General features: G+C 46.1%; 1 protein-coding gene across 2 annotated transcripts in view; it reads right to left on the bottom strand.

Moving 5' to 3' along the window:
* Window positions 1-18,907, bottom strand: part of ETV6 (ETS variant transcription factor 6) — a 257,241-nt gene that overhangs the window by 8,457 nt on the left and 229,877 nt on the right. For both annotated transcript variants that reach the window (XM_043561574.1, XM_043561573.1), the window contains exons 5-6: window positions 16,085-16,630; window positions 2,071-2,213 (exon numbers count right to left, since the gene is read on the bottom strand). In XM_043561574.1, coding sequence (XP_043417509.1) covers window positions 2,071-2,213; window positions 16,085-16,630 — 689 coding nt within the window. The remainder of the gene's footprint in view (window positions 1-2,070; window positions 2,214-16,084; window positions 16,631-18,907) is intronic.

The following is an 18,907-nucleotide window of genomic DNA, read 5'->3' as shown; positions in this document are numbered from 1 at the left end:
CCCCCCAGCTGCCCCCCAGGCCCACCAATTTCCACCCCCTTGGCCTTTAGACACAGGCGCCAAAATTTCTCCGAAGGTGAATCCCCTTTCGTCAGAAGTCTTGGCGCTGTGGCTAATAAAGTATATCCCACAGCAACCTCCCTCACTACCTTCCAAGACTATGCTCTGCTGTGCTCCATGAATTTCCTGCAGGTTCCCCTATCTGTGGGTCATCCTTCACCTTCCAACCCACAGAGAATTTTTCTCTTTCTCTTTTCTTTCTTTTTCTCTTTCTTTCTTTCTTTCTCTTCCTTTCCTTTTTCTTCCTTCCTTCCTTCCTTTTCTTTCTTCCTTCTTTCCTTTTTTCCTTCTTTCCTTTCCTTTTTTTCTTTTTCTTCTCTCCCTCCCTTCCTTTTTCTCTTTCTTTCTTTCTTCTCTCCCTCCCTCCCTTCTTTTTCTTTCTTTCTTTCTTCCTTCCTTCCTTTTGTTTCTTCCTTCTTTCCTTTTCTTTTTTTCTTTCTTTCTCTTCCTTTTCTTTCTTCCTTCTTTCCTTTTCTTTCTTTCTTTCTTTCTTTCTTTCTTTCTTTCTTTCTTTCTTTCTTTCTTTCTCTCCCTCCCTCCCTTCCTCCTTCTTCTTTCTTTCTTCTTTCTTTCTTTCGTTCTTTCTTCTCCCTCCCTCCCTCCCTCCCTCCCTCCCTTTCTTTCATTGCAGCGACCTTTCTCCAACTTGTGTTTCTGGTTTGTCATTTTAAGGAAGAGATTTTTTTGTTTGTTGGAATTCCTGTTGTGGAAGGAAGAATACAGTGGTTCCGAGCCCTGGGGCTCCAGGCACCATCGGGAGCTTGCAGAGGGATTTTTCTCTGTGACTCACGCACTGAAGAGTCTGTCAGTGGGGCCTTGCCGTATTTGGTCATGGCCTGCAATTAGGTCTTCCTCACTGGAACCAGAGCACAGGCTTCCAACCTCTAAGGCTGCAGCCCCCCACCTCCCCTGCCCCCCAGCCCCCGAGCTCGGCTGGGCCCCACTCTGTCCCTGCTCACTCAGCTCATCTGGGGCTGTGCCACCAAGGTGCTTTGCCTGCTTTGCCCACATCTACCTGGCTGCGGTCAGGCCTGGATCTTGGTTACTTGTTTTTGTTTTTTTTAGTAGGAATACAGATTTACTTATTTAAATATTTTTTGAGGGGAGAGACTCTTTGCTCTATACTTTTCTTACCTTATTTTATTTTATTTTATGCCCATTGATCAGTACTTTCTCCTGCCCCTCTCTCCCCAACCCCGGGCCACACCACTCCACTCTTTGGTTCAGCAAATTTGCCTGTTGTAGATACTTCATGTGAGTGGCAACAGGCAGGATTTGTCTTTCTGGGACTGGCTTAGTTCACTTAGCAGAATGTCGTCAAGATTCCTCCAATGCCGTAGCCTGTGACAGGATTTCTAACCTCCCTTAAGGCTCAGTAATCTTCCTCTGTATGTATATGGCAGTGTTTCTTTATCCAGGCATCCATCATGCATGTTTAGGGTGGTGTTTCACCCACTTTTTACCTCTATGCACTTCAACAGTTTTCCTAACTCTAAAAGATTGGATCTTTTAAATTCTACTCCCTTTTCCCAGGGTGGAAAATTGTGGGGCGGACAGTTCTTGCCTGTTTGCTTTTCAAGGGGATGTCACAGTCAGAATGTGAGCATTTCCATGTCGAAGGGGGCCTTTGCAGACGTGGGTGTTTCTCACTGAGCGGAACAGAAGCGATACCTCCCCAGCTCCCTTGTGAGTCACGGAGCCCCTGTTCCTCAGCTCCTAGCAACACACGGGTGGCAGCACCAGGTGGAGGGGATGGGATGGAAGGCCACTTCCAACACAGCCCTACCAGACCGGGGGGTGTGAAGTTAACTGACACCCGGCATAAGTAACACATGGGAAGTGGCATCTTTACTTATGTCCTTCCCTTTGTAACTAATTGCGCAGTGAGGAATAAACTAAATAATGATGGGCACACTTGGGGGGCAGAAGACAGACAATTATCCTCCAACCTGGAAATGAAGGCTTTATTTTGGCATTACTTCGCACAACAAATATCTGGTGCCCTTTTACCTTATGGTTTCCCCACAGTCGAGCCAGTCCATTGGGATCCACTATCCGGAATATTTTGGATTCTTTGTCTTCCCATCGGATGAAGTTTTCGTACCGGCTGTCGGAAAGCAACTGATAGACGTAATCCCAAAGCAGTCTACAGTCTACAGAGGAAAAGGGCAAGAAAACATTGATTATGTTTCTTGTTGAGGCCCTAAGAATAACAACCAGAAAATAATCCAGTAGCCGCTCCTGCCTAGTGTGGATTGATGGTCTAACTTTCTTATTTCACAGTGAGGAGGCCAGGGCCCAGAGAGATCTGGCAGATGGTGCTGGAGAAAGGCAACCTTTGACCCGTGGAGGCCTCAGAGACCATCCCGGCCAACGGCCTCCCCTCCACAGATGGGGATGCAGTGGCCTGGAAGAGGAAGCAGCCTGTTCAAGGTCATGACCGATGACTTGAACTTGAGCAGAGCTCACACGAAAGACACAGAGCAAGCCAAAAGAGGGGTAAAAACAGGCTGGTGGGGACTAAGGGCGGAAAGAGAGCCCCAGTGTTTAAGCAAGCAGTATGGTGTTCCTGGTGATGCTGCAGGATTGTTCTGGTGTTGGAGGCTGAATGGATACAGATGAGAAGATTGGGGTAGGCTAAAAAATGGCAGAAAAACAAGTGTGATGCGTGAAACGCTGCAGAAAAAGAAACTGTGAGCTCGCGTGGTTTTCAAAAAGAAGATACAGCATCCCCCAGAATTCTCAAAAACCAGTTTATTGTCACAAAATCAGCATAGAAAGGAACCCAGGGCAAAACATCACTTTTCCCATCTGTAGGACCGACGTTCTGTCACTTGGCCAGGCTACAAATATTTACTAAGTGAGTTCATACAGGCCAGGTATTGTGCTAGGCTTTGGCTCCTGGCTGAGGGCTGGCATATTAAAACGAGAAGACACATACCGCATAATTTCCCTTGTTCTAGTGCTTTCTGGATTTGGGCCGTCATGGTCTGTGGTTTGCCCTCTAGGCCCCCTTGTTGGGTGGATGGAGACACATCCTATCTATGTGTACTTTTGGAATGGTCTCCAGATGAGAGTAAGAGACTCTAGTTTTCAGGGGTTTCACTGTTGACTCTGGGGAGCTTTGGTAGGCTGGAGCCAGAATGGCTGGTCGTGAATGATCGATTACCGAACGCTGTGTATGTGCTCAGCACGTGTCGTGCGTCTTTCCTAACCCTCTGAGGCCTGAGGGGGCCGGGATATGAATTCCTGGGCTCCTGCACTACAGTGTGCTGACTTCCTTATGTTGGGTGAGGCCCAGCACACCTGGGCAGGGAGTGTCTAATTGGGACGTGGAGTATTTTAGAGCCAACACATGCACCTCACAGAGAATGAAACACACCCTTCTCAGGAGTATATTCACAAGGGTAATTGAGTCAGGTCACCCTGGGCAGGTTTCCTAAATCTCCCCGAGATTCTGCTTCCTCATATATGAAATGGGAATCACACATACTTTACAGGATCACTGCATTAGTGATATTGCAAGTGAAGGGAAAGTAATGAAAATAGCAACAATGCTACGTATCGGGTAGCCTACTAGCAGGCACTGTGCTGCACTTGACCTTGAGGACACCTTCTGAGGCAGGTGCTGTTGCTATTCCTATTTTATGGACAAGGAAGCTGGGGCTTAGAGGGTTTGGTAATTTACTCCAAGGGCACAGCTCGTTGAGTGATGCACACACACACAGGATTCCAGGCTCTGCACCACTCTGAAGCCCGTGCCCCACCATTCTTCCTGATGGGTTTTCTATTCTGAGAGAAGCCAGTTAACAGGTAGATATCTGTAAAATTTTAGGCCTTTCCAGAACAAGGTTTAGCTCTGTTTAGTGTAAGCTTTATGAAATCCAGCCTTTTCTCTGAACAGCCCAAGCAAGGAACTGGCATAAAATGTGGCATTTTCTAAGAAGCTTAATCTTGCAGAAAACTGACATTAAACTTGAAATGACCATAAATCTCTTTACTGTAGCCTCCCCCCCCCCTCCATTATCTGTGTCTAAACATTAATGGAATGTGCAAGTTACTGGGTTTTAGAAAAGGACAAATGGTGCTCTTCGTTGAAGACACCAGGTGCTCTGTGAGTTTGAACCCCATTCTGGGGACAGAAACGGCCAGCCACTTCTATTACCCGCCTGCCAGCCAGAGGGAGAGAGTGGGGGACCCAATCCGAGCACCATAAAGTACCTGGAGAAGTCAGGGTCACACTGAGAAGACTGAGAAGACTCTAGCTCATTTTTTAAAAAAGTTTTTATTTATTTATTTTGAGAGAGACAGCGTGAGCAGAGAAGGGGCACAGAGAGAGGGAGAGAGAGAATCCTAAGCAGACTCCGCACTGTCAGCACAGCGTCCGATGTGGGACTAGAACTAATCATGACCTGAGCAGAAACCAAGAGCCGGACTCTTAACTGACTGAGCCACCCAGGCGCCCCCTAGCTCATTTTTAAGGCTCTTGTAACAGGACGACTCTATTTCTAGGCAAAGCGGTGGGGAAGGCAATGGGCCCTAACCCTCCTTGCCATCTCCTTGCCCTGGAACACTGTTACTACAAATGGAAAACCAAGGACTGAGCTGCGGATTCAGTGTTTGTCCCATCATACAATGGCAGATGCATTTACATTTCCCCCCAGCCTCTCTCAGTTGGAAAACCTCTGACAAAACCAAATATTATCGCATAGAATGCCAGTAAATTAGAAGGAACAACAAAGGGGGTCTGTGTCTAACTCCTATATCGCTCCTCCACATGGGAGAAATCATCTTCACTGCAGGGGCTTGGTGTCACCTGGATCGGGACTCAATTCTCTCAAGTGTCCATTTTACTAACATTGAATAGTAATGAACTATTGGATTGTCTTCAACGGTTTGATATAAAGAAACTGTGCCCATATGAAGGTGAATAATATATTGCTAGTCCTCTCACCTCTCGGCCAACTGGAGCTAAAGTATAAAGCGGATGGTCCTTCCATCCCCTCCGCACAAAGACTTTCACTTCCATTGTGTCTGTGGTTTCTGTTTTACTGTTGTGGTACCTTCTACTTATCACAAAACAGTGCAGTGTGAACGAGACCATTTCTCCAAGCAAGGGCTTAACCAGCACTGAGGTCCATGCAGGGGCTTCAAACTTGGATCTTTATGTAAACCTTTTCCTAAAAAAGATCTTAGAGGGGTGCGCCTGGGTGGCTCATTTGGTTTGAGCCTCTGACTCTTGATTTCGGCTTGGGTCGTGGGATCAAGCCCTGCGTTGGACTCTGTGCTGAGTATGGAGACTACTTGGGGTTCTCCTCTCTCTCTCTCTCTCTCTCTCTCTCACTCTGCCCCCTGAAGATGTGTTCTCTCTCAAAAAAAATTTTTTTTTAAAAAGATCTGGAATGCTATCTGCTCCTTGGTTGGTAAATGAACGGCAGGGCTCACTGGAGAACAGACTTCACCTATATGTTTCAAGAACATTGGATTCTTGCAAACTTTTCCCTTTCATAAATGTGAAAATAACCCCAAACAAGCTGCCAGCTGATCACTTTAAATGACATTTAACCCAGCAAAGCCAACATTAGCTGAGTAATAAAAATATGTTGACATTCAAGACATATTGAATTATTCAGTCACTAACAGAGGTAGCAACAGGAATTTTGTGGCATAAAGCAGTTGTTTCAAACTCAGAGTATTAAGTGGCTTTTATAACTCTATTATTGATTGTTTGGTTTCTTTAGTTAAAAATTATTCCAGATGATAAAAATAAATGCCTGATCATACAAGAGATTTTTTTCCCTTTCTTCTTCTTCTTCTTCTTCTTTTTTTTTTAACAATTAAAGTTCAGCCATGTGAGTTAGTTTTTAAGATTTCAATTAAATAAAAGGCAGAACCTTTTTAGTTCCCTAGATCCTCTGGAGGTTATTACCATAGCCTACCTGCAATTTTTCAGCTCTGTCGAAATCCACATCTGCACAGATACAATGTTATTTGATCATCAATGAAAATGCTTAATAAATTCACCAAACTCTATAATAAAATTCACCAAACTCTATAAATAAAAGATTATCCTATAATATAACCCTCGAACATGCATGTGAAAAAATTTTATATTACAAAGTATTCATTAATTTTAAGTGCATTTCTCTTAAACTAAAGGGCCTTTATATGAAGGCACATGGGTATTTTAAACACATGTCCATTATTTGGATTGTCTCTTCCATGAGAGGAAGTTTATAAAAGGGTTTAGTTCAAGTGACGTGCCATTTTTTGGTTGCAGAGAGCATTCTCTCTCCTTTCTGCTGGGTGAGGTGCCCTGGGTACCCACAGCTAAAAGGCATTGTAAAAATTCCCTTCCTGTGGTTAAGGAGAAATATTTCCACTCCCACGTCTGTCTCTTACCAGAGACTCATTGTACACGCTCGCAGAGCAGAGACTGTAAAAAGATGGGCGATTCACACATAACCAACATAGTTTCTAATGAAAAAAATCATGCTAGACAAAGCTGATGTTTCAAAATCTGAGTGGGCAAGTCAAGTTATCGACAAAGGGAATGTTTAATGATGGTGGTTAATTAAAATTTTGGGAAAGCTTCTGAGAAAGTAATTTTATGTTGTTCTAACTGCCCAAATGGAATTTTAAATGAAGGTCTGTAAACTGGAGTTCCGTGGGTATAATCACCAACTCACCAGACGGTGAGTGTCCCTGTTTTACTTAAGTTTATTGCAAAAAATTAATGGATTTATTTCAGGTTCAGCAACAAAACCGCTAAGTAACGTACAAATTAGAAAGTTACTCCTCTGCTTGAGAGCAGTGGTTCTAAACCAGGGGCAATCTTGCCCTGTAGGGAAGGTATTTGGCAATGTTTGGAGATAATTTTGGTTGTCATAACTGGGGTGAAGGACGCTACTGGCCAGGGATTCTGCTATCTTATAATGACCAAGTCAGCTCTCCCCCATTCCCCAACAAAGAATCATTTGACCCAATTACCACGAGTCCCAAGCTTGAGAAACTCTGCTTATAGGAACACGAGCTTTACAACATGCACAGCTCAGGGTTTTTTGTTTGTTTGTCTGTCTGTCTGGGTTTTTTTTTTGTTTGTTTGTTTTTGCTTCCCACCCTCCCCCCGCCCCCCCCTCCCAATTCTAGATCAGCCATTACCTAGAAGCAGATGAATCCAGCTCAGCCAACCCTGTGCTGATACACAGAGGTGTGTTTACAATGGGCAACTGCTTGCGTTCTGCCACGGCTTAGGAAAACAGAAACCATATGTGCACGGTGGCAAGCTGGGTGGGGGAGAAGTGAGGGTGAGGGATAGAGATCTGTGCTTCCTGGCTCCACGGGGGTATGGGGACCATAGCTGCAAACGAGGCTGGCCCTTTTCACCTCTGGTTGCATAAGGCGTGGAGTGAGGCTGGGCTGTACTGGCAGAGCTGAGCTTAAAACCCCAGCCCCTGCTTTGCTCAGGTGGGGGCAGCCCGGGAAAACTGCATCCCTACCTCCCGGCATTCGGGCAGTCACGTTGTATTACAGAAATGTGTGTCCTTAAGCAAACTGGAATTTCCAGTCTCCCCGAGCTCCTTCTACGATTTTCCACCCAGCCACTGTGCTGTGACCGTTTTATCTTGTAAAAACGTTGTCCTGAAACTTCCTTCTCTTTCAGGGCTCTTTGATTTCTCGGTAGTGCAGTGAAAATAAACTGCAGTGACTCAGCCAGTGTGAGAAGGTGGAGACACTTGGGATACTCCCCCGAGCAAAGCCCCCGGGGGGGGGGGGGGTGAGAGGGAGCACAGAGGTGAATCTCCAAGGAGATAAGGAAACCCGGGTGCCTTGAAGGGGTGCCCTTTGCAGGCCAGTGTCACTTGAAACAAATGCCTAGGACACAGGCCTCCGAGGTCAATGCCCCTGCCAGCTCTGGGGGGTGGGGATGGGGGTGGGGCCAGCTGCATCCGCTGCCCTCCCCTCACTCTCTGCAGCCCTGCAGTAGGGCGAAGAAAAAAACGGAGCAGAGAAGGGGCTCTCGTGCTCAGTAATTAGCCGACTGGTGCTGTGCATTTACATGTTGTCTCATTAGTACTCGACAGAGCCCGGAAATGGGTATTAGATTTTTTTTTTTAATGTTTATTTATTTTTGAGAGAGACAGAGAGTGAAAGTGGGGGAGGGCAGAGAGAGGGAGACACAGAATCCGAAGCAGGCTCCAGACTCTGAGCTGTCAGCACAGAGCCCAACGCAGGGCTCGAACCCATCGACGGTGAGATCATGACCTGAGCCAAAGTCAGAGGCTTAACTGACTGAGCCGGCCAAGCACCCCTTTTTAAAAATAGAAAACATGTATTTTTTAATGTTTACGGAAATGGGTATTAGTATTCTCCTTATGATGGAGAAGGAAACCAGGCCTCAGGGACAGTAAGCCCCTGTTTGGAGACAAGACCTGGATTCCAATCCTGCTTATTCCTGAGTGCACGCTTTCCCACAGGCCCACGCTGCTTCCCCGGGAACACTCCGGGCCAGCTGTTGGTTGGGACCCCAGGTCGGGAGCCCTGGGGGTTCTGCAGAGGGTTATCTGCCTGAGACAGTGAGGGATGATGTGGCTCTTTTAGCTAGTACTGAAACCCTGGGCCTCTCTGGTTCATGGGAACGCCCCACGCCCGTCCTTCTCTTCCTCAAACACAGACATTTACACACAAGCATGCAAAGGCACATCTTACCACCGAGGGCCAGGAACGAGACTGCCCCTCGTCACTTTCACACTGAACCCTTTAGACTTCTCTTTTATGAAGTCTTTTTCCCCTCAGGGCGCTTGTGTGGCTCAGTCGGTTAAATGGACAACTCTTGATTTCGGCCCAGGTCATGATCTCACGGTTCGTGAGTTTGAGCCCCGCATTGGGCTCTGCACTGACAGCATGGAGCCTGCTTGGGATTCTCTCTCTCTCTCTCTCTCTCTCTCTCTCTCTCTCTGCCCCTCCCCTGCTGGTGCTCTCTCTCCCTCTCTCTCTCAAAATAAATAAACTTAACAACAGAAAATAAAGTCTTTTTCCCTTCGAGGCTGGTCCCAAGGCCCATTAATAAAAATAAATAATTAAGTCCATGAGCCTCACTGAAAACCACTTGGCCAGCACTAAATACCGTGGGGGAGGAAGTAGGCGTGGAAGCAGGGGGAAGAGTACAGAGTGACTTCCCCTGGCCCCCCCCGGGCCCCTGAGGATGTGCCTCCAACTTCTTTGGAGGCTTATCCAAGCGGAGCTTATTTTTCTTCATCTGATTGAAGGTTAGAGGCTTCCAGGATTGAACTTCTGTGCATACAGAACTCATCCAGTCAATAAAACCAAATCAGGAAAGTACATTGTTCTAGGCAGGTGACAAATGAGCAGTACAGGAGACTCCGTGTCTCCTCGATGAGAATCTTTTTGTTTCTGTTTAAAATGTAACCTTGAGAGATAATAGGCACATTTTTGCAAGTGTCTTTAAAGATCTGAAAGATTGCCATGACGTGTGTTATTAGAAAAGAGAGCACGAGCTTGGGGGCGGGGTGGATTTTATGTCTTATCTGCTGCAGATAACCATGAAGATGCTCATGTTTGCAAAGAGAATCAGGGAGCTAAGCAAAAGTTGTGAGATAAGCACAAGAAAAGAAATATTCTCTATTTGGATGGATCATGGACTTGGAACAACCCGTCTGTACAGACCTGTAAAATCCCCACGTTTGTGCAGCAAATGAAGGACGATGAATGGATTATAAAGCAGTGCGCCAAATGAAACTTGTGTCCGTAGCAGATTTTGGGATTAAGGCCAGGGAAGGGACAAGCAGACAGGAAGTCTGGTAACTCAGGTTTTAATGGAATTGACGAACTTTAAGAGAAAGCCAAATCGACTTAAAATTCTTCTTTGAAGACTTGGCTGTCGATAGTTAAAACCAAAGCAGAAGCTTAGTTTGTTTGAGGGCACAGAATCAGAGGAATCCTGCCTTATGTCAATAAAGACACAAAATTTGGCATCTAGAGATGCTATGCCCTGCCACCTAGAAAAAGGCCTGGCACATACAGATTCGTGATCATTTTTGAATAAATGGATGAATGACTTAACTGCACAATTCAGGTATGCAAAGAAACAACTTCTTCCACTTAACTGTATTTTATCGATGTTCATGATGCTATTGCAACTATTCCGGACTGGTCTGCAAACAGCCTACAGTCTAGCACTTGCCTCCTTTCTTACATCACTTGTTATTGTTCTTTCTACATGTCTTAGGCATGCCTCATGCTGTAAAGTGCAAGTAATTCCTTGAGAGCGGGGACAATGTTTTCAACTTCCGCATCCCACGTTATGCCTAGGATTTGAAGCACACTGTGCTGCACATCCGAATCAACAATGCCGTAGAATGGGGGGCAGCAAATGTTTCCTGCAGCGTTTTCTGCAAATATTTTAGGCTCTGTTGGCCATACAACCTCTGTTGCAACCGCTCCACTCCGCTGTTACAATGCCAGAGTGGCCTCCCGACAGCACTAAGTGAATGGGTGTGGCTGTATGCCAATAAAACTTGATTTACAAAAACAGGCGGTGGCTGATTTGGCCCACGGGCCAGAGTTTCCAATCCCTGCTCTGGAGTCCCAGGTCAGAAGGAAACACGGGTGTTGGAAAGGACACTGGAGGAAACTCAAGGCTGGACTCTGGATGTGCCTGAATCTCAGTTTCTTCATCTGTGAAAGACCCTTCTGGCTTCGAAATCACCGAGTTCTAAGAAGGAATGTCAATATGTACTAAAAACATGACTCACGGCATCACTGATGCTACATCTCATCACCTTATGGTGCTCACTGCCAATATACTCTTTGGATATGAAACACATTGGCAAAGCACAGACCAGTAAAACGTTCGTGGGCTGAGAAAAGTGCTAGAAGGTTCCCAGATGCTGCCCCAACCCCCTATGTCTTACTGCCCCCACCACGCAATCCCTTCATGAGCATAACAAATAGAAACTAAGCTCAGAAAGAAGCAATTTGGGGGTGCCTGGGTGGCTCAGCTGGTTGAGCATCCGACTTCAGCTCAGGTCATGATCTCGTGGTTCACGAGTTCGAGCCCCGCGTCGGGCTCTGTGCTGACAGCTCAGAGCCTGGAGCCTGCTTCGGATTCTGTGTTTCCCTTTCTCTCTCTGCCCCTCCCCTGCTCACACTCTGTCTCCCTCACTCTCAAAAATGAATAAATGTTAAAAATTTTTTTTTTTTTAAAGAAAGAAGCAGTTTGCTCACTGTTGCATACACCACTGGCTATTCAATAAAAAGTTTGAACCCAGGGGTCTTGGCTCACTCTATTCCATATTAAATCCTTTCCCATAAACTCTGGCTATTCTCACTTATTAACCTCAACAGCAGTCCTTCTTATCCTCTTAAAAATAAGTGATACCTTTAAAAATAAGCTACATGCTATGTTTAAATAGATCTAATTTGTGGTTTGTATTTAAGCTGTCTACCACCTCCTACATTTCTTTTATGGATTTTTTTTATTAAAAAAATTTTTTTAATGTTTATTTATTTATTTATTTTTTCAATGTTTATTTATTTTTGGGACAGAGAGAGACAGAGCATGAACGGGGGAGGGGCAGAGAGAGAGGGAGACACAGAATCGGAAACAGGCTCCAGACTCTGAGCCATCAGCCCAGAGCCCGACGCGGGGCTCGAACTCACGGACCGTGAGATCGTGACCTGGCTGAAGTCGGACGCTTAACCGACTGCGCCACCCAGGCGCCCCATAATGTTTAGTTATTTTTGAGAGAGAGAGAGAGAGAACGAGCAGGGGAGGGGCAGAGAGAGAGAGACACACACACACAGCATCTGAAGCTGGCTCCAGCTCTGAGCTGTCAGCACAGAGCCTGATGCGCGGCTCGAACTCACGAACTGTGAGATCATGACCTGAGCTGAAGTCGGACGCCCAACTGAGTGAGCCACCCAGGCGCCTCTCTTTTAGTGATTATTTTAATTCTTCTACAAGACCAATACCTAAGTAAACTATCATAGCTTTGCAGATCACCTCCAAACTATATGATAAAATCCCAATTCAGTGATATTAGAAAGTGAGGGGAAAAAAAAGAATTATGAAATATGATAGATTTTTAATGGACTTGGAGTCCTAGATTTATATTTCTACCTGAAATAGATAAAAATATACTGGACCTTATCTTGCTCTGGAGTTTTCTCCATCAGGAATGACCTCTCTTTTTCTAACCTTCACTTGCTCATATTCTAAGCATGCTAAGCCCAGCTGAAAGCCAGCCCCTCTGCGAAACCTTCCCTAACACCCCGACTCTGAATCCTCATGACCCCGACGCTGACTCCTATAGTACTTGACGGGAGTCCTTCACAGACCCCACACACGACACCGACCGCCAACTGCATTCAGCCTTTTCAAGATTTTCCAAGATTCTGTGTTAGACCTCCTGGAACACCCCACCCCCACGAACGCAGTCCAGTGCCCAAACACAGCAAGCGCCCAAATACATAAATCCCAAAGTACTTGAGCAAATGGCATCCGAATGGACAGAAATCTGGCTTCCCTTTTCGATCCGCATTCATAAGCGGTGTTTCCATCCACACCCTCCGGCGATGGCATTCGGCAGTGCTGTGCAAAAAGCTTCAGGAACTCAGTTTTCGCAGTATTCGTATCTGCTCTACAGATATGAAGGCTTTTTTATGGCTGTTCAGTAATGCCACACTTTACACAGGAATAACTCAATGAGTTCGGCCCCTAAGAAATAGAATTTTACAACGATCTGGTGGTCCAAAAAGACACTAGAAGTGTAGGAGAGAAGAGACAGGGCTATCCCAAGTGAAACAAAAGGGCATGGAGCCCTGAGGAGTTCGCTTCAGAGGGTTAGAATCAAGACAAAGTGTTCGATTGTAGACTTTCTAACCCTATCATTTCACCCTTGAGAAAAACAGTGACTTGCAGTTAAATCAGCTGGTCTGGATTTGGTTAAATTAGTTAATACTTACATCTGGAGACTTTTAAACTTGTGAGCATATCATTAGAGCTAATTAATCATAATTTTTTTTCTTTTTTTTTTTTTCAACGTTTTATTTTTTATTTTTGGGACAGAGAGAGACAGAGCATGAACGGGGGAGGGGCAGAGAGAGAGGGAGACACAGAATCGGAAACAGGCTCCAGGTTCTGAGCCATCAGCCCAGAGCCCGACGCGGGGCTCGAACTCACGGACTGCGAGATCGTGACCTGGCTGAAGTCAGACGCTTAACCGGCTGCGCCACCCAGGCGCCCCAATCATAATTTTATAGATTCTATCACACTGAGGAGCATTCCTCAAAGGGTCTGGGCCCTAGGGTTACTTTATGTGAATATTCTGACCTCCTAGGGTCATAAAGAAAAGCATAGACTCCCCTATTCTGTGTGTTCTTGAGAGAGACAAGGGCATCCATGGGTGCCAAGTTTCATCACTGGGCTGGTATGATATTCCATGGAGTGTCTTATTGATGGGGCTAACTCCATCATGAAACAATTCTGATGTTTAGGAATAAGATTTTTAAAAATCGTAGCACAATTTCTTTTTCTTTTAATTTTTTTTTTTTTAGTGTTTATTTATTTTTGAGAGAGAGAGAGAGAGAGAGAGAGAGATGGAGCATGAGTGGGGAAGGGCAAAGAGAGAGGGAGACACAGAATCTGAAGCCAGCTTCAAGCTCAGAGCTGTCAGCACAGAGCCTGACGCAGGGCTCGAACCCACAAACTGTGAGATCATGACCCTGAGCTGAAGTCGGACGCTTAACCGACTGAGCCACCCAGGCGCCCCTCGTAGCACAATTTCTAAGAGACTAATACTTTAAAATTTATAAACCTATTAAATAAGGAGAAATAACTCCATAAGTCTAAATCATTTAACCTTCTTGATGGATGGGCTTATCTTCAATTCCTAGAAGTCTCTGATAAGACAGCGTGACAGAGGAGGTGGACAGGACGTATGTTGCTGGGGAAGGCAGGTTCCTCGAGAGCAGCACTACCAGCAGCAGCCAACGGCACAGCAGTGAGTGCCTTGTTGCCCCTGTTACCCAACCCCTATTTGACCTTTGCTCCTCTGGGGCTCCGTTTCCTCCGTGGCTTCCCTGGTCCAGATGACTTTTCATATAAAATGAATATAGCGGTAATAAGCAGCTTCTAAGAGCTACCCGGAGAATGAGAAACAAGTAGAAAGTATTGCAAAATGTCCAGTACTGCTGTATAGACCGTGCAAGAAATAAGACACGAAGGGTACGTATAGGCAAGAAAGGTCTGGCCTGGGAAGCATAAGACAAGTCATTTATATGCTTCACAGTCATGTACTGACCCCATCCTCTTTCTCCAACCATCTGGGGAAATTCACGTGTCTTGTTTGAGCGCTTTGCTTCTTTATAAACCCCCTATGTTTTTCCTTTCACGATTTGTTTTTAGATTAAAACATACATACACACATAGGCATATATGTAAAGGTGGAGAAAAAAATTACACGAATCCCCGTTGTATCCGTCACCCAGCCATACAGCCGTTAGCTCACAGCCAGCCTTATTTTATGTACACCCCACCCATGCTTCACCCCCAGTGCCGTGGGATCCTTTTGAATCAAATCCCAGACACAGATCATTTCACTTTTCATGGTTTTTCAAACGTAAGTCACATTCCTTTGCCATTTCATTTTCTTCATTCAACACGCTCACGTAAATGATTTGTAACAGTAAAACTGAGGCAACACTGGAGGTGTACCTGAAGCCAGAGAAAAATTTAGAAACAAATAATTTAAATAAAAAAGGGACAATGCGTCACGGCAGAGGGAGTTAATGTAGCCTGTAGCTCCCTGTGCGGTCACGCTGTTAGGAGCACGGCTCCATCCTGGGGCTTAGCTGGGGCTCTGGCCTGGGGGACAGCTCATGGAGGAAGGGGGCATTTCTCGCCTTTCCCTGACCGGGTCTGACTTCTCCTTCCTCTGTGCCTCCCTCCCGTTACTGAACACATATTCCCCTTCAGCCCTGAGCGACCTCTCTGCAAAGCCCTTCCTCAATTCCTGCAGTCAAAATGCACCTTCTCCCTGCTTTGCTTCCACAGGACTTAATTATCCTAGCACACAGTCAGCACTCGATAAGTGCTCGTGTACCGAATGAATGGGACATATGACTGATTTCACCGTGCCTTACAGCTTAGTTAGTGGTTTTCCCATCTGTCTCCGCCAGTAAATATTAAATTCCTTGAGGAGACAACTGTTCCATCAGCTCTGTGTCCCCCTATTTCCTGATGCATTTATCTGTGCATAGTAGGTGCTCAACAACTGTCTCCTGAAGGGAGAGATGCTCTAGGAAAAGAGCTGCCCTTGCCAAGTGGCTGGAGGAGTAAGTGTCTGGGGGATGACTTCATGTAAATTACGGGCAGACGAGCACAACACAATGTGTAGATTTTTTCCCACTGGTTTCCACTCGTTTCTTGTCTGAGGGAAGCAAATTTGGGCTTGTCATCATAAAAGGAGAAGAATTCGGGAGTGGTTTCCTCTGTCCAAACGACCCAGGAACATCTGCCTCCAATACCATAATCGTGTTTTTCTCTCCCACCTTCTCCCAAGGTGAAGGCTACGTTGAGTTACTGCCCACGGGACAGAATTACAGGTCTGAATCTGAGACAAAGGTTCTTTATGCTGTGTCTGGTCATTAATTAGCTGCTGGAAACTTCAAGACAGGGCCATTAGCATGCTCATAAACCTTTTATTTTAAATGTTTTCGCTTAGCCATGATTCTGATGTGACTCTCCTTGTAAGCTGGACGTAGGACATTTGTTTCTTAACATTTCTGAGGCTCATTAACTACTCCATCCCAGCGGCTCATTAACTAGCCCATTAGGGATTTCACTTCATTCAGGCAGAAGCCTCCGCTTGCCCTCACAGAACCTTCGAGGGCGCCTAATTGGGAACCCGTGTGAGGCCAGCTGCAAGGCTGGGGAGACAGCGGGGCTTGTCAGGTCTCCCCTGAGGCTGGAGTTGTCGTGAGGGGGGCGGCGCTCACCTACCTGCTATTCTCCCAATGGGCATGGCGTGCTCCTCGGGCGGGGAGACAGAGACCATGATGTGGTTCATGTACGCCAGGTCTTCCCGATGGGACAGGTTGATGGGCTTGCCTTCCCTATGCAGCCCGTCCTCAGAGAGCCTGGACTGTTTGAAATCCACGGAGTGCCGGGGGTTCAGGATCAAAGGGTGCATGATGGGACTGGGCATCAGCTGGATCACGCGTGTGCTCTCCTGCCGGGGGCTCGATGGCTTCTGGTGGGGCTCGGAGGACGGCGGGCAGTGGTTATTCTCCATGGGAGACACTGACAGGGGGTAGGACTCCTGGTGGTTGTTCTCCTGGTGGAGCCTCGGCCCCTGGGCCCTCTCGGCCGGGGAGAGGCGGCGGATCATGTTGTCCAGGGGGGACCGGAGGGGCCGCTGCTCGGGGTCGGGAGAAGGCCGGTGATTGGCTGTGACAGGCGATCTAGACCGGTGCAACAGTTCAATGGTGGGGGGGTTGTGGTGCACGTTCTCCACCGGAGGCCTCGGGGTCCTCTGGACACAATTATCTGTGGAGCAGAGGAAGAGACCATCACTGACCCCGGTGAGTTGTCCGGAGAGGGAGCCTGCTGTGGTTATAAAGGTAGTGAGCACTGGAGCCTGTGTGTGTGCTGGGCAGCACCTTTCGTCCCTGGATATGGAATGTCTTTTTTGCTGTTTAAAAAAACAATGAAAAGGGCACCTGGGTGGCTCAGTCAGTTAAGCATCCGACTTTGGCTCAGATCATGATCTCACGGTTTGTGGGTTCGAGCCCCGTATCGGGGTCAGTGCTGACAGCTCAGAGTCTGGAGCCTGCTTCAGATTCTGTATCTCCCTCTCTGTCTCTCTGCCCCTCTCCTGCTCTCTGTTTCTTTCTCTCTCTCTCTCAAAAATAATAAACATTAAAAAAATTAAAAAAAACAAAGTGCACATACTTGAAATTCTTTTCCTACACTAGACAGGCTAAGAATGACCACAAGCTTTCCATTAATCACTTACTAGTAGCTTATAAACACAAGGAAGCCAAATTTGTGTTCTTTAGCTTTTTGTTACTTGACTCTTGGATGTGGCTTTTGGATTCCTTAAGGGTTACTTTCCAGATACTTTCATGGGCTTACATTTTCATCACTAAATGTATGTATTCTCTGCCTCCGGGGCATTGTTGTTGGTGTTAATGCTAATGACACTATTATACTACTGCTAAAGCAGTTACTATATCCTTGGTACTGGATTATACAGTTTAAAATGTATAACACTCCTAAGTAGGAGATGCTAATACCATTATTCCTATTTTACAGGTGATAAAAAGGAGGCATACAGAAGTTCAGCAACTTACTCAAAGACACACAGACAGGGAATTAGACCCAGACTCTGGTAAGTACTCTGGCAGGTACCCATTACAATTTCTGCCACTTTGCTATACAGAAACCAGGGGGAAAAGTATCAAAACCTGCTCTAAGCATGGACAGTGGGTCTGATTTACAGAATGACAATCTTGAAAGAAGATTTGGGATCTTTTTTTTTTTTTAATTTTTAATGATTATCTATTTTTGAGAGAAAGAGAGAGACACAGAGTGCAAGCAGTGGAGGGGCAGAGAGAGAGGGAGACACAGAATCCGAAGCTGTCAGCACAGAACTAGATATGGGGCTCGAACTGACAAACCGCGAGATCATCGCCTGAGCCGAAGTTGGACGCTTCACTGACTGAGCCACCCAGGCGCCCCAGGATCATTTTGTTTCTGAGTGCACAGACCCTATGAATGCTCATAGACAGGTAGAGGTAAGGAAGGAAAAGGAGGGATGGGCACCCCAACAGTGCCTCCACCCCATCCCCCTTGAACTTCCAAGCTGGTGATACTTGAGAGCAGGGACAACATCAGAAGAGTACATAGCTCAGCAACAGTAGTAGTCCTGTGGGCTGGGTTGAGGGATGGACCAGCCCACGTGTGGCTTTAGGAGCACCTGCTTAGGGGAGGGAAGGAACAAAAATCTGCCTACAAAAACGGAACTTGCTACAGTGCCTCAAACTCATCTTCGTGAGGTTTCTCTGGCCGCCTCTGTTCCCAGAGCTGTTGCACCAAAAGGATGCACACGCTTTCAGGTCAGAGATTTGCCCATGATTCTAAGTCAAGCAAGTCAAAGATATCTCCTTTGTCCATTATGGTAATATCTATAATATCTATAGGAAGAACGTATAAAGGGGATCCAGGAATCTGATAGGGTTAGTAGACAGAGATTAAGGTGGTGGCCAAAACTTGGTGGTCCAAGTTTTACAAAGGATTAACAGAAAAATGGGGATGCCTCTAGATCTGTTACAGGAGACAGTGAACAAAAGAAATATTGTTCACGATCACTAAAAGATCACCTGCTTGCAGGCAAAGGGTTTATTTCGTAACTAACGCGTAGCCTGCTGCCATGCATCTAAAAGTGCTTACTCGCTCGAACAGCTATCAGTAGGAGACTGGCTTAATAAATTATACTCTATCTGTAAACAATGAAGGACTACACAGCTATAAAACAGAATGAGGGGTGTGTCAATATTCTCCTAAGGCCTGGTCTCCAGGCTCTATGATTAGGTATGCGAAGGCAGGCGAAGTATTTGGTAGTCCAGCACCTTTCTGTAATAAAGGAGAAGGCGATTCCCGTCTGACAGATGACAGAGTGGCTTGTACCCAACTAACATTCCTACATATAGAAATGACGGAACATTTATAAAAGTTATTTGAAGGTACTGGAGAACACTGAAGGGAGTTTCACTCTGGAAGGAAGAGAACTGCACAGGTGAGATCCAAATTTATGTAGCCCTG

The sequence above is a fragment of the Prionailurus bengalensis genome, chromosome B4 (assembly GCF_016509475.1).
Source record: "Prionailurus bengalensis isolate Pbe53 chromosome B4, Fcat_Pben_1.1_paternal_pri, whole genome shotgun sequence".
In the NCBI taxonomy this organism is placed as follows: domain Eukaryota; kingdom Metazoa; phylum Chordata; class Mammalia; order Carnivora; family Felidae; genus Prionailurus; species Prionailurus bengalensis.
Note: the sequence above shows the minus strand (reverse complement) of the source record. Positions and strands in the feature narration are given on the sequence as shown.